The 12617-nt window shown below is 30.1% G+C and overlaps 1 protein-coding gene across 1 annotated transcript; it reads right to left on the bottom strand.

The window, feature by feature from the left end:
- Window positions 1–485: 485 nt before the first annotated feature.
- Window positions 486–12241, bottom strand: LOC100167461 (vigilin). Its single transcript, XM_001949044.5, has 24 exons — window positions 12077–12241; window positions 9895–10201; window positions 9556–9771; window positions 9010–9216; window positions 8710–8925; window positions 7811–7994; window positions 7619–7749; window positions 7113–7281; window positions 6919–7031; window positions 6671–6824; window positions 6426–6604; window positions 6231–6362; window positions 6019–6165; window positions 5135–5290; window positions 4718–5068; window positions 4066–4284; window positions 3775–3993; window positions 3582–3711; window positions 3282–3442; window positions 3070–3198; window positions 2459–2569; window positions 1563–1763; window positions 1250–1480; window positions 486–1128 (listed from the first exon to the last, which is right to left on the bottom strand). The coding sequence occupies exons 2-24, from the start codon at window positions 10126–10128 to the stop codon at window positions 874–876; spliced, it is 4245 nt and encodes a 1414-aa protein (XP_001949079.2). The 5' UTR covers window positions 10129–10201; window positions 12077–12241; the 3' UTR covers window positions 486–873.
- Between the last annotated feature and the right edge of the window lie 376 nt (window positions 12242–12617).

The raw sequence follows: 12617 nt of genomic DNA, 5'->3' as shown, positions 1-12617 counted from the left end.
TGTACAATTTATTTATCAAACTATCAGTTGGTTTGAAAAAAAAAATTTATTTAGTTATTTTGTGCTTCTATTTTTATAAACCAGATCCAGAAAGAAATAATAATTTGTTGTAACAAAAACATAACATGAACATGGAAATTTGTGTTGTTAAAACTTAAATAGGCTAAAATGTTTGTAAAAAACAAATATAAAATTAATAGACAAGTCTGATTATAATTACCTCATAAAGGTAATTATTATTTGATGTTAATTTTATTCACTATGAAAAAACCCTTTATATTTGGGCCTCTTCGATTTAACAAATACCGTGTCACTATATCTGTTGAAACAGATGAAATATTATTTTTTAATACAAATATTGACGGAATATTTTTCTATTTAGTTTAAAAAAAAATCCAGAAAAAAATGTTAAAAACGAGAAATAATAACGCTAAAAGCATAACAAAATATGTCAACATTTTTTTAGACTTAACATTACATTATAATGATATAAAAACATTTTATTTAGTATTATAATCTGTTAAAAAAAACATAGCGGACACAAGAAAAAATGAGACCCAAATGGTTACAATCTATAATTTTATATAGCAATTTTTCTTCACAGCCTGGAAAATATAGAATTTTTTTCCACCTAATGTTACAAAAAAAATAAATATATATAAATAAATATATATGTATTTTTTTCTTGTTTTCTATTAAATAACACATTTTTTCTAAACATATTCTATTCTTAAAATATAATTATATTGTAATTTAATTACTCGGGAGAAATTCAGTTTAGTGGCAACCGGACACTATATATATTTTTTAATTGAAATCGCAAAAAATATTTAATTATTGGAAACAATAATTTTTTAAATCGATTGAAAATAACTAACGACGCCCACTTCCCCAACTTGGAAGGTTGGTCTTATCAGACCCAGCATTATTAGCAGACGTCGCAATACCCGCAAAAGATGGAAAATCTCTGGTACTATTTGTATCTGGATGAGCTTTTTCCCATGGTGCACCATTACCCATTACAAATCCAGCACCTCCTTGCGAGTTATGATTACCATTGGGGACAGATTGGCTCTCAGTTTTTGGTTTCAAATTTGCTCTTGCTTCATTTTCAACCAAGTCTGTCATCTATAAAACAAATAAAAAAAACAATAAAACACAAATAATATATTACCATATTATTCAGTAGTCGAGTCTATAGACAATATAAAAATATGCTTTGATTAAAATATAAAATAAAATTAATTACATAGTCTTGTTGAATCATTTCTAAATAATCCATACAATCCAAAACATCATCCTGGGTGGCATCTTCGCGGGCATATACAACTACCAAATCTGGATTAGAACTGTCAGATTTCGAAAATCTTATATCTACATGATATTTATCCATAATTTGTGAAATATTACGTCCTCGAAAACCGATCAATCTTGAATGAATTCTACTGTCGATATAAATTTCTTCCTTGTAAACATTTTTCTAAACATAAAAAGTTGAATTAGTCCACAACAACAAATTTATGTCACAACCAGTTTTAAATGCATAAAAAAATGCAACTTACAAGTTTATCAACCATTTCTTGAATTTCGTCCCTTGCTGATTCAGCACTTTGTTGGTAACCAACAACTGTCACTATGTTTTCATTGATTCCTTCACCTCTTCTGGGCAGATTAACTTGAACACCATATTTGTTACGTAAGTTACGAACAGTGTCTCCTTTTTTACCAATTATCATAGGATGGAATTCTGGTTCAATAGTCATCTAAAATTTTAACATTTAACGTTAATTATAATTTCTAGCAATTATTATTGAACATGGATATATAATCCGTTACAAGCACTTTACAGGTAAGTGACAAAAATCAATTACACGCCAAAATTTAAAATAGACTAAAAATGATTCCCCAAAAATAAGAAAAAGTAAAAACCAATGTTTGGTAATAAAAAAAAGTTACAAAAATAACATTTTGTAACAGCAAAATCAAAATTTCACTGTACTATTAATATGTTGAGTAAAGAATAGGTACAAATATTGTACTCATATATCTTGATTAATTACTATTAAGATAATTAAACTAAATTACTTAAATTTAATATTATGTACACATATGATGACCATCCTTTGTAAATATAAATGCATAATAAAACTTAACGTCAATATATAAATTAAAATTAGTGGCAAAATCACAATTAACCACCAGTGATGGTTTATCAGTTCTACTTTAACTATATAAGAATAGACTTGGTGGTGAAAAACCAGATGTCATCCACATATTACCCGTAAACCAGATGTCATCGACATGTTACGCGTAAACCATACTGTCTATCACTCAAGTCTCTAACCGTAAAAAAATAAACAGTTCTTCATCAATTAATAAATTTAAAACACCCTATCAAAACTATTATCAGTCATTTATTTGGAATATACAACCATTATAATTTAAATAATGATAATACCTGAATTTCATATGAACGCAACTGTCTATCTTCTTTATCAGCATCATATAACCTCATTTCTTCTTTAATGGCTGCAACTACTTCATCAATATCCTTTTGCACCCCAGTAATCTAAATAACAAAAGGTACAATAATATTATTCCATTAGTTGTATTACTTTAGCGTTTAATAGAACGTGTGACACCATGGGAGAGAATAATAATAATTTCTAACGCATACACTAATATTCAAACGAGAAAACCGATGATATTTAGAACCCCGCACCGCCGCATACGTATTAAAAATCTTTAAAAATAACCCATAATTGATTTTTGTGATCACACTCAGTCTTTTGTGAGTCGTATCTAATTTTAATCTATCACCTGATTAGAAGGTACTTAGCTTAGATTACACAAATATTTTAAATTCTTAAAACAATGAACAAATTTCTAAAAGCCTTATCTTTTAGACCCTGAAACGTGTGCTCTAATGGTTAATTTTTAATTTTGATCATGACCATAAGGAAGTATACATTTTTCCATGTGTTAATTAAATGATTAATATGTATATATCTATCAATGAGATTATTATAAATTATTTACATTATTTAATAATAGGTACATAGCAATTACCTTTATAATATCAGCATTTTGTTCTTGGTTTGGAACTTTGATCTGGACATTATAATCATCACTAAGCTTCCGGATTGTAGCACCCTTAGAACCAATCAATGATCTATGATATTCAGATGGTACATTTAACTAAAAAACGAATGAAAAATTGATAGAACTTTATGGTAATGAATATAGCTTCTTATATACATTCTTCAATAATATTAACTTACGTCAATAGTTTTTGGTATATTATCAATCAATATTTGTTTAGCACTTTCACAATTTTCTGGTTTTCCAAAGATTGTAACTATATCATTGACACTAGGAGCACGATTTTCATCAGTATCTTCTACAACATTAACATCCTCTTGTTCGCGATTAAACTGGTCTTCTATTTATCAAAACATTTATTAAATAAAATATAAGTTTAGCTGGTATAAAAGGTATTGGCTTTAACATATAGTTTTATCAATATTTATTATGAAATATAATATGTTTATAATATATATATATATATTTAATATAATTACCTGGAGGTCTTTCAGGAAACTTAATCCAAACATCTAAATCTCGTCTCATGCCTTCCAATAAATCTCGATTCCTCATTAAAACTCTATGCATCCTTTGAGGTATGATAACTTCAACGGTGATACGTTGTTCCTAAAAGCAAAAAAAAAAAGTATCTTAACTAATGAACAAAAACAAGCTAAACAATTCAATTACCAAGTCAATGACAATATTATTGATTTTATTTTTGACTTTTTCAACAAAATCTTTGTGACCTTTGATCAAAACTTCACTAGAATTTGAATTAACTTGTGGGAATGTTACAGTAACTCCATTATATTCTGCACTAATTTGATTAATAACTTCAGCACGACGAGCAACAAAATGTCGGTGATGTTTGGGAGGAACACTCATAGTAATTTCAATAATGTTTTCCTAAAAATGTAATTATATTTTATTAAACTTTATAATTGATACTAGTGTTATAATCATATTAGTAATGCTTACCAAATCCTTAACAATTTCTTCAATTTTACGCTTTGCTTCTTCAGCATTAGCTTTGTCACCCTTGATTATAACAACATCATCATTAGAAGCTAATTTAGGGAATGTTATAGATACTCCATTACAATCATCAATGATTCTATTAATAATTTCACCACGCCTTGCAACAAAGTGACGATGATACTTAGGATCAACATTAACTTCAACTTGAATTGTATTTTCCTAAATAAAATAGTACATAGTTACAATTCATTTTAGAATAGTAATTATATAAAATTGTTATTAGTAAATTTAAATTAAGGTTGTTGAAAGTGGGTTGTTCTTCGTGCATAATTTCGATGAATAAGTGGAAGAAAAAAAAATGTACTTCAAGAAGTCCAAATTTAATTTTGAACAAATATTTAAATTCCTTATTTTTCTTTTCTAGGTTATGAAAGATTGTGACATATGACTACCCGTAGCTTATATTTAATTACATGAAGCGTTCGAGGAACTCACACACACTAATGATCAGTAGTCAGTAGTCACAATGGATATAGAATATTGCCTAAATCCGACACCTTAAAAATAGTTCGCTTTCAACAGCCTTAACAGCACAAATAATTTTAATTATCCATTAACTTAATTAGGTAATTATTGTAAATAATATACATACCAAAACTTTAGCATGGTCTAAAAGTCTCTGCTTGGCAATAGCAACATTTGCTTTGCTACCTTTAAGTACAACTTTATCTCCACCTCCTGGTTTAGGGAATGATATCTTTACACCACCACATTCTTCTTCCAATCTATGTAAAAATTCTCCACGTTTAGCCACAAAACTTTTATGATACTTTTCGTTTATTTCTACACGGTCTTCAATAACATTACTGATATCAGTTATCATAGCCTCAAATTCTAATTTTGCCTTATCTACATTTTCTTTTTTACCAACAATAGTTATATTTTCATTAACTGAATCAGTTTCTGGTGGGAATATTATTCTTGTATTTGTTAAATCTCGAATCTGTAACCAAATATACAGTAATTAAAATAAACAAATATAAATGAATATGTATAATTAACAACATACTCTTTTAACGTTAGCACGTTTTTTTCCAATCAAATATTTATGGAATTCTGGCTTCACTTTAAGATCAATAACTGAATTGTGAACTTCGTCTACCATTGTCTGAATTTGTGTGATAGCACTGTCAACATCATCTTCTGGTCCTTTGATAACTATAGTCTATAAATTTAATTCAATAATTTAAATAAATATATTTATTTTTTTAAGTATTGCATTTAAGTGCCATAATTTATTAAATATAATGGTGTATGCATTATTAAAAAGTTTGAGCAGTAAAAACAAAGTAATATCAAAGGAATATTAAAACTTTAAATTATTAAGCTTTAATCATATAAATAGAAATATAAATCTATAAATTAATTACTTTTACTACCAATGTTTCATTGATGCTGTAATGTTTTATGACAAAAATAAGTTAATAGGCTAATAATGAAAAATAGTGTAGGACAAGATATAATTATTATTCTGATAGTAAATTGAAGCTTTAATGGTTAAGCTTGAAGTATAAATTATATTTTAGGAAGTTACAAATATGTTAACATAACACGGTTTAGCCATAGACAACATGTAATTCATACAACAGGCACTTAATGGAACTTATTTATCATATAAAATATTTACTTGAATGTAAAGTAAATTTGAGAATTTAGGTTAAATCGAATTAAACTATATTAACAACTACTCAAACTATACTCTATTCAAAATAATAATGGTAGTCGGTTAACTCGTGTGTAGGGGCGTGGCTTTGTTCTAAAGCACTGGTCAAATCGGTGGAGGAAGCATCTGATTACCATTCTTATTTTGAATAGAGTATACAAGTAATATGTATTTTATTGACCTTATAAAATTTAAATAGTGCATTAAGTAAAATATATTATAATACTTACATTATCACCTTTAACAGCTGGTAACTTTAATGACACATTACCACCACAATCTTCTTTGATAGATTGAATAAACTTGTTCCCAAGATTTACAATAACATTGCGTACTTTAACATTTCCTAAGACTATTTCTTTTGTGACAATATCTCCCTAAAAAAATTGAATTTATTATATCAACTTAAAATTGAAATACAATTATTTTAAAATTTACCCACCATTTCATTTTGTATTTTCTTTATCATATCGCAAGCAATTAAAACCTTTTCTTTATTACCCATGACTTTGATGGTGTCGCTATCTTCACCTTCACGGGGTAAATCAATTCTAGTATCAGTTTCTTCCCTAATCTAAAAAAAAAAGAAAAAAGATTTTAATACATTTAACACTAAGTAAAAATAATTGAATAAAACCTTTTTAATATTAGCTCCTCCTTTTCCCACAACAAGCTTATGGAATTGTTTAAAAACAGGAATTTCTAATACATAGTTGGCTTCATCTAATTCTTTTGCTAACTTAGCTAAAGACTTAAATGCTTTATTAACATCATCATTTAAACCACGTATTTTTACTAAATTGCTTCTAGCTTCAACTAAAATAAAATTACCAATAGTTAGATTATTAAAAATGAAATTATGTAAAAGTAACCATTTTTTACCTGAACTAGGAAATGTAATTTGAACGTTGAAAGCTTCCTGAAGTTCTCTAACTTTTTCGCCTTTAACTCCAATTATTGCACGATGGTGACGTTGGTCAATTGATATTTCTTTTTCAACTTCATTCTCCAACTTATAAATCATTTCTTCCAATTCCTAATAAAATGTATTTATTTACAAATTATAGCCATAACAAATTTAATAAAACAGCAAAACAAATTAATCAATAATATGCCTAAATATATCTTACACTTTTAGCTAATTCTACTCCATCTTTTCGTCCTTCGATCCGAATAATATTAGAGTTATTATCAGACTCAGAAATATTGATTATAACACCAGTATCATTCTTAACACGATTAACTGAATAAAAAAATATTTAATTATAAACAATTTATTTATTTTCAGTCAATCTTTTCGTCACAACTTAAAATATTAACTTACTATTACTTCCATTTTTCCCAATTATATGCTTGAAAAACTTTGGGTCAACTACAAGTTCTGTAGAAACATAGCATTCAATAGCTTTTTTTAATGAATCGATTACCTTAGGAATCATATTTGTTGGTCCTTCCACAATTATCTTATTATCATCAGAAAATTCAACGTGTACCTTTTAAAATATAATTAATGAAATAAATTATTTAAATATATAATAATTTTAACTATAGTGCGTTTCATAAGAACTGTGATTCGACGCTAATGCACTTCGTGGTGGTTTTATCTCGAACCAGGGGTTTTTAAACTAGGATCGAAAAATTGTGTAAAATATTCGTTATCAATTTGCCACGCATTTTTATGCGCTAGTTTCAGAAACCCTAATGAAAAACACCATGAGACACGGTAGCGTCGAGACGCAGTTCTTATGAAATGCAATATAATAAATAATACTAAGGTATTATTATTAAGGAAATACATTTAACATAATTATAAAATATTTGAATAAGCACCTTTTCATTATCTTCTATTAGCTCTCGTAAATTGGAACCGTTTTTTCCGATCAAAAATCTGTGCATCCATCCAGGACACTCAATTGTTTCAGCAGTCATACTGTTAGCTTTTTCATACAACTTTGTTAATCCTAAAATAAAAATATATTTATAATATTTTAAGTACACTATACATATTAAAAAAAAATTTACCAGTGCCTAAATCCTTATATAACCCTCTTAATGTAACCGTTTCTTTGTCTGAATCTTGTTGAGGCATTTCCACACTAACATTAGTTTCCAATAATATATCTTGAATACCATTTCCTTTTTGAGCCATTAAATATTTATGTTTCTGTTTTGGTATCTCAACAAACACTGTTGCTGATTCTTTTTCCTACAGTAAATAAATTAATAATAATGTTGTTATTATTAAAAATTGATTATGTTTTACAAATTTTAAGTTAGCAAATAAAAGTTAACAATACTTTAAGTGTTATGAAAACAGATAGCAAAGAATTTTTAAATTGTTCTTGAAGTATTAAGGATTTACCCCTTACTTAGTCTTGACTAATATGATCATAGCTTAAATATAAAAGGTTATTGCACATATCCTTAGATCATATACAATGGATGGAGTCAATAGCATATTACGCATATAAAATGAGTTGAAGCCAACATAACTATAGGAATTATAGGACCTGTGACATCTGTGCCTGCACGACTGTTTATCTTAACAGCGCGTCTGCAGCACTCTGCGCCAAACATTAATGATAAGAGACCACGCGCATGCGCATATCACTGAGGGCCTACAGTTATGTTGGCTTCACAAATTATTCGTATGACTCTATCCATTGTATATAATCTAAGCACATACCCTATATTGTTATCTAACAAAAATAAAATGGCAGCATAAGGGTATATAACGTACCCTTAGGCATATATACCTATAAGTTATAACCAATTATAGGTCGCCTCCTTACGCTGCCATTTTAATTCCTTAACGTGATAAAATAATATAGTGGGGGTACTATTGCAATAACCTTGTACATTTAAACAATGAATATTATCATGAAAATGTATAAGACTTAAACTAAATTCTAATTACTTACCATTTTTGTATAAACCTGTTTTATCTTTTCAATGGCTGATTGAACTCCTTCTTTATCTCCAGCAATTGTAATTTCATCTCTGTTAACAGATGGAGGAGGAACATGGATTTTAACACCAGTTTCTTTCATTAAACTATTGAGTTTTTCATTATGACCACCAGTAATGAAAGGATGGAAAATTTTTGGGATTTCAATCCTTTCAAATGCTTTTTTAGACTGTTAAAAATTATATTTCATTAGTAAAATAAATAATACCTAATAAATTAGTATGTATTTATTAATGCAATAAGAATAACTTACCAACTCATCCGAAATCATGCGAATTTCCTGAACAGCTTTCTCTACTGCATCTCTAGTTCCAGTAACATTGATAATATCTGAAGTATCTTGAATGCTTGGCATTTGAATACGCGCACCAGTGCGTTGTTCAATTTCCTTACGACGAGTTCCTTGTTTTCCCATAACTTGACAATGATGTTCCTTTGGAACAGGAACTGCACTAGTAGCCTAAAATATTATGGTATTTAACAACTATATTGAAAATATTTTGAAACTTATTTTTAGAATTCCATTAAATAAAATGTTAATTTTTATTAAAACACTACACAAACAATTACAAATTATGAATTACCTATTCAACTAAATTATAAATTAGTTCTAAGAAAAAATGTCTCCAAAAAATGATCATTAATTTAAATGTCCTATTTTTTTTTTTTTTTTTTAGTATATTCTTATTATAATACATAAATAGTAAAAATATATAGAAAATTCTGTTAAATTTGAGTTATGTTAGCAAAAAGTAATTATCATTGAGAAGCAGGATAATATTTATAAACAAAACTTTACTTGAGTTTGAAAGCTTGCAATAATTCTGCGTTTAGCTTCAATGACATGATCCTCTTTACCCCTTACAAGAAAAGTCAAGTTCATATTTTTTGATGTAGAAATTTCAATCTCAGCTCCAGTTTCTCTTGTAATTTGGCTACAAATACGTTTAGATTCACCTTCTCCAAATTTTTCACTATTATCTGATTTACGGTCTTGAACAGAAATAGTGAATACCTAAAATAATTCATGAAATAAAGAAGTTTTAACATTAATTCACCTTTTCAAAGTGTTTACTAATTATTTACAATTTTAAAAATGTATTGTACTGCTAATAATAAAAGAAATATAAAATTTTACATTATTGACAGTTGATGTCCGAACTTTGTTCCATCCTTTAGGTGGTACATTTGAAGATGCACATTGACCATTGATTCCAATATTCTTGGGTACCAATGTTTTTGAGTCAGGTAAAGCTGGAAACACAAGGTCATAGCTGTTACCATTGTTGCCTCCATCTTCTTGACCAGTGTTGTTAGACACCGCGCGTTCACTCTTCAACTTAGGGATATCTTGCTGTTGCAACTCCAACATGATGGCTGTAGCTTCCTTACCAAACGTTTAGTCCAAATAAAACGAGTACCAAAGGTCTCTCCTTATTGAAACACTAAAATTAAAGTTAAATATTATTATGTAGATGCCTATTATTAAGTAACAGCATATTATATATTACCTATATTATAGTATTAGCAACTAAAATAATTAATAATTGATACAATATTAATAGTAGATGTGATAAGTGAGTAGCCATGGGGGTTTTAGGTGGTAACCCCTCCTCATTGCCTTTTCACCCATAATAAATGTATTATTGATGTACAAAAACTCAAAACTGTAATAAACTTGGTTTAATTTATAGTTAGCCCCGTCCCTTCCTCATAATCGTTGCTACGCCACTCAATAAAATAAGTTATTTAACATTTCAATTAATAAAACAATAAATTCTATTTTCTAATAAAAAACATGATAATACTTGGACAACATTTTAGTTGAAATGTTTAAGAAGATTACTTATTGGTTTAAAATACAGCAGATATTTTGAAGAAAATTAATTTATATTTAATGCATTTTAAAGGTACCTCCTACATAAAATTTGAGAAAATATATTTCTAATACAAAAAATAATACAGTATGTAATGCGTAAGGAAAATATTATTGTTAATAATAATAGTTATTAATACCAAGTGACGCAACTACATTAGTCCAAAACCCTAAGATTAGGTTGTTATAATTTAAATTTAAATAGGTAAGTGTTACATTATTGCCATGAAATTTCAAATGAAACACCTAATACAGCTAATAATATAATATAAAAACAAATCAATTTTTAGCATTACTTATTTAATTAAATAACTACTAAGAATTTTCAATTTTGACCTCTCAAAAGTACCAACTAAATACAATTTTCTACCAAAAAACTTCCCTTAAAGTTAATGATTAGAGCATATTTTCTATTAGAAAAGTGATTTTGTTTTGGGTATTTGCTATGACAACCAAGTAACTAAATATTAGTCAAAGATTAACCTGTTTAGGGTGTAGGGATTGTTGTTGTTAAATGTAACCAGTAGGCTTAAATATTTCCTCAAGGCCTTCGAGTCCGTTTCTTGTTAAAAATGTCAATTATATAAAATATTTATTAATTAATGATTAATTAATGAAAAAATCAACTGTAAATGCAATAATTTAAAATGCTGTATCAGTAGCTTTGCAAAGTAATCGACAGTGCTTGGCTGCCCATACTAAATTAATACATGGATCTATATGAAAAATAAATGAACAGAGGTATAGATGAGTCAGCGGTCAGCAGAAGAGTACAGAAACCCACCAAATGTCTATTGAAAATAAATATTTGAATGCATCCAGTGCGACAAAGTCTATACCCACAATTGTCTCTGCCACGGGTAACTCTACCTATAAAGACTTAGGGCTACAACTACTAATCCTATGTCGCCATCCTGAACGGTTAAGATCGAAAAATTGTCCATTATCGTCATTTTTGTTACGGGATGCGGAGGAGATGGGACCGTAAGACGTGTGCTGGGCAAGAATTTTGGGGCGAGCGCTATTTGGGGCAATTGTGAAACCCTGGGTGGGGTAATAGGGCACTGACTCGAGCCGGGCCCGCCGTGGTTGCGGCGGCGTGACTAGGCCTTTTGACGCGCTGGGGTGAGTGGTCGACGGCGGGTGGGCCCAGGGGCCGACGGCGCCACGGGGGCCCACCGTCAACGAGGTGTGCGTGGCATACGACAAGAACGGACCCGGTGACTATGGGCCTAGCCACCCAGGTATAAAAAGGGCCGAACCACGGGGAGTCGACGTGTCATAACACCGAGCTCGGCGTACGTGTGCGTACGTGTGCGCGTGAGCTCACGCGCCGCACCACGCATAACCCCAGACCGATCGCATTGCCATGAGGTTTAACGACCGTCGGGGGGCCGCGCTGGACGGGGCAGTGGGCGCCATCGGTAAACGCAAAATCACTTACTGTAATCACGTTGTGTGCCTGCCGCGAGAACGAGACGGTGTGTGTGGGGTAGTTATTGGCGAGACGCGTGTGCACGAACGAAACAAGCGAACGACAATTCGATGCAAAAACCGAAACGATTTTAACACTGCAAAGTAACCAGCCGCCGCACCGCTATCAAACCATTACACATGTAAAAGATTTTTTCACCTTTCCGCAATGCTGCCACCATATCGGTAGAGAAAGTTTTAGACGACGTTCCACCGGCCGACACTGCGACCGACGTCAACGACTTCCACCGCCGCGTTGGCGCCACAATTTAATATATACGATGGAAGGTATATCTATTATTTTAAATCGTTGTTGGCGGTGAACGGACGAACGATATAATTCTAAATATTTTCTACTTGGGAGTTGAGACTGTATTTTGGAGGGACTCGCCGACCCGAGCTTTTGAGCCTTTGCCCTTTGGGCTATATTGTCCATTGTTATAATAATTAAATGGTTATGGGGGTGATACTCGAACTTGTGCGTTTGGTCGTCGTTGGGGGGTGTACTAGAA

Source organism: Acyrthosiphon pisum, chromosome A2 (assembly GCF_005508785.2).
Source record: "Acyrthosiphon pisum isolate AL4f chromosome A2, pea_aphid_22Mar2018_4r6ur, whole genome shotgun sequence".
Lineage (NCBI taxonomy): Eukaryota > Metazoa > Arthropoda > Insecta > Hemiptera > Aphididae > Acyrthosiphon > Acyrthosiphon pisum.
Note: the sequence above shows the minus strand (reverse complement) of the source record. Positions and strands in the feature narration are given on the sequence as shown.

Excerpts from the sequence above, each read along its gene's own strand:
- LOC100167461 (XM_001949044.5), bottom strand. The coding sequence starts at position 10,128 with ATGTTGGAGTTGCAACAGCAAGATATCCCTAAGTTGAAGAGTGAACGC. Across the intron at positions 5,069-5,134 it reads AACGTGCTAACGTTAAAAGA|ATTCGAGATTTAACAAATAC; the intron begins GTATGTTGTTAA and ends ATTTGGTTACAG. Across the intron at positions 2,570-3,069 it reads AAAATGCTGATATTATAAAG|ATTACTGGGGTGCAAAAGGA; the intron begins GTAATTGCTATG and ends TTTGTTATTTAG.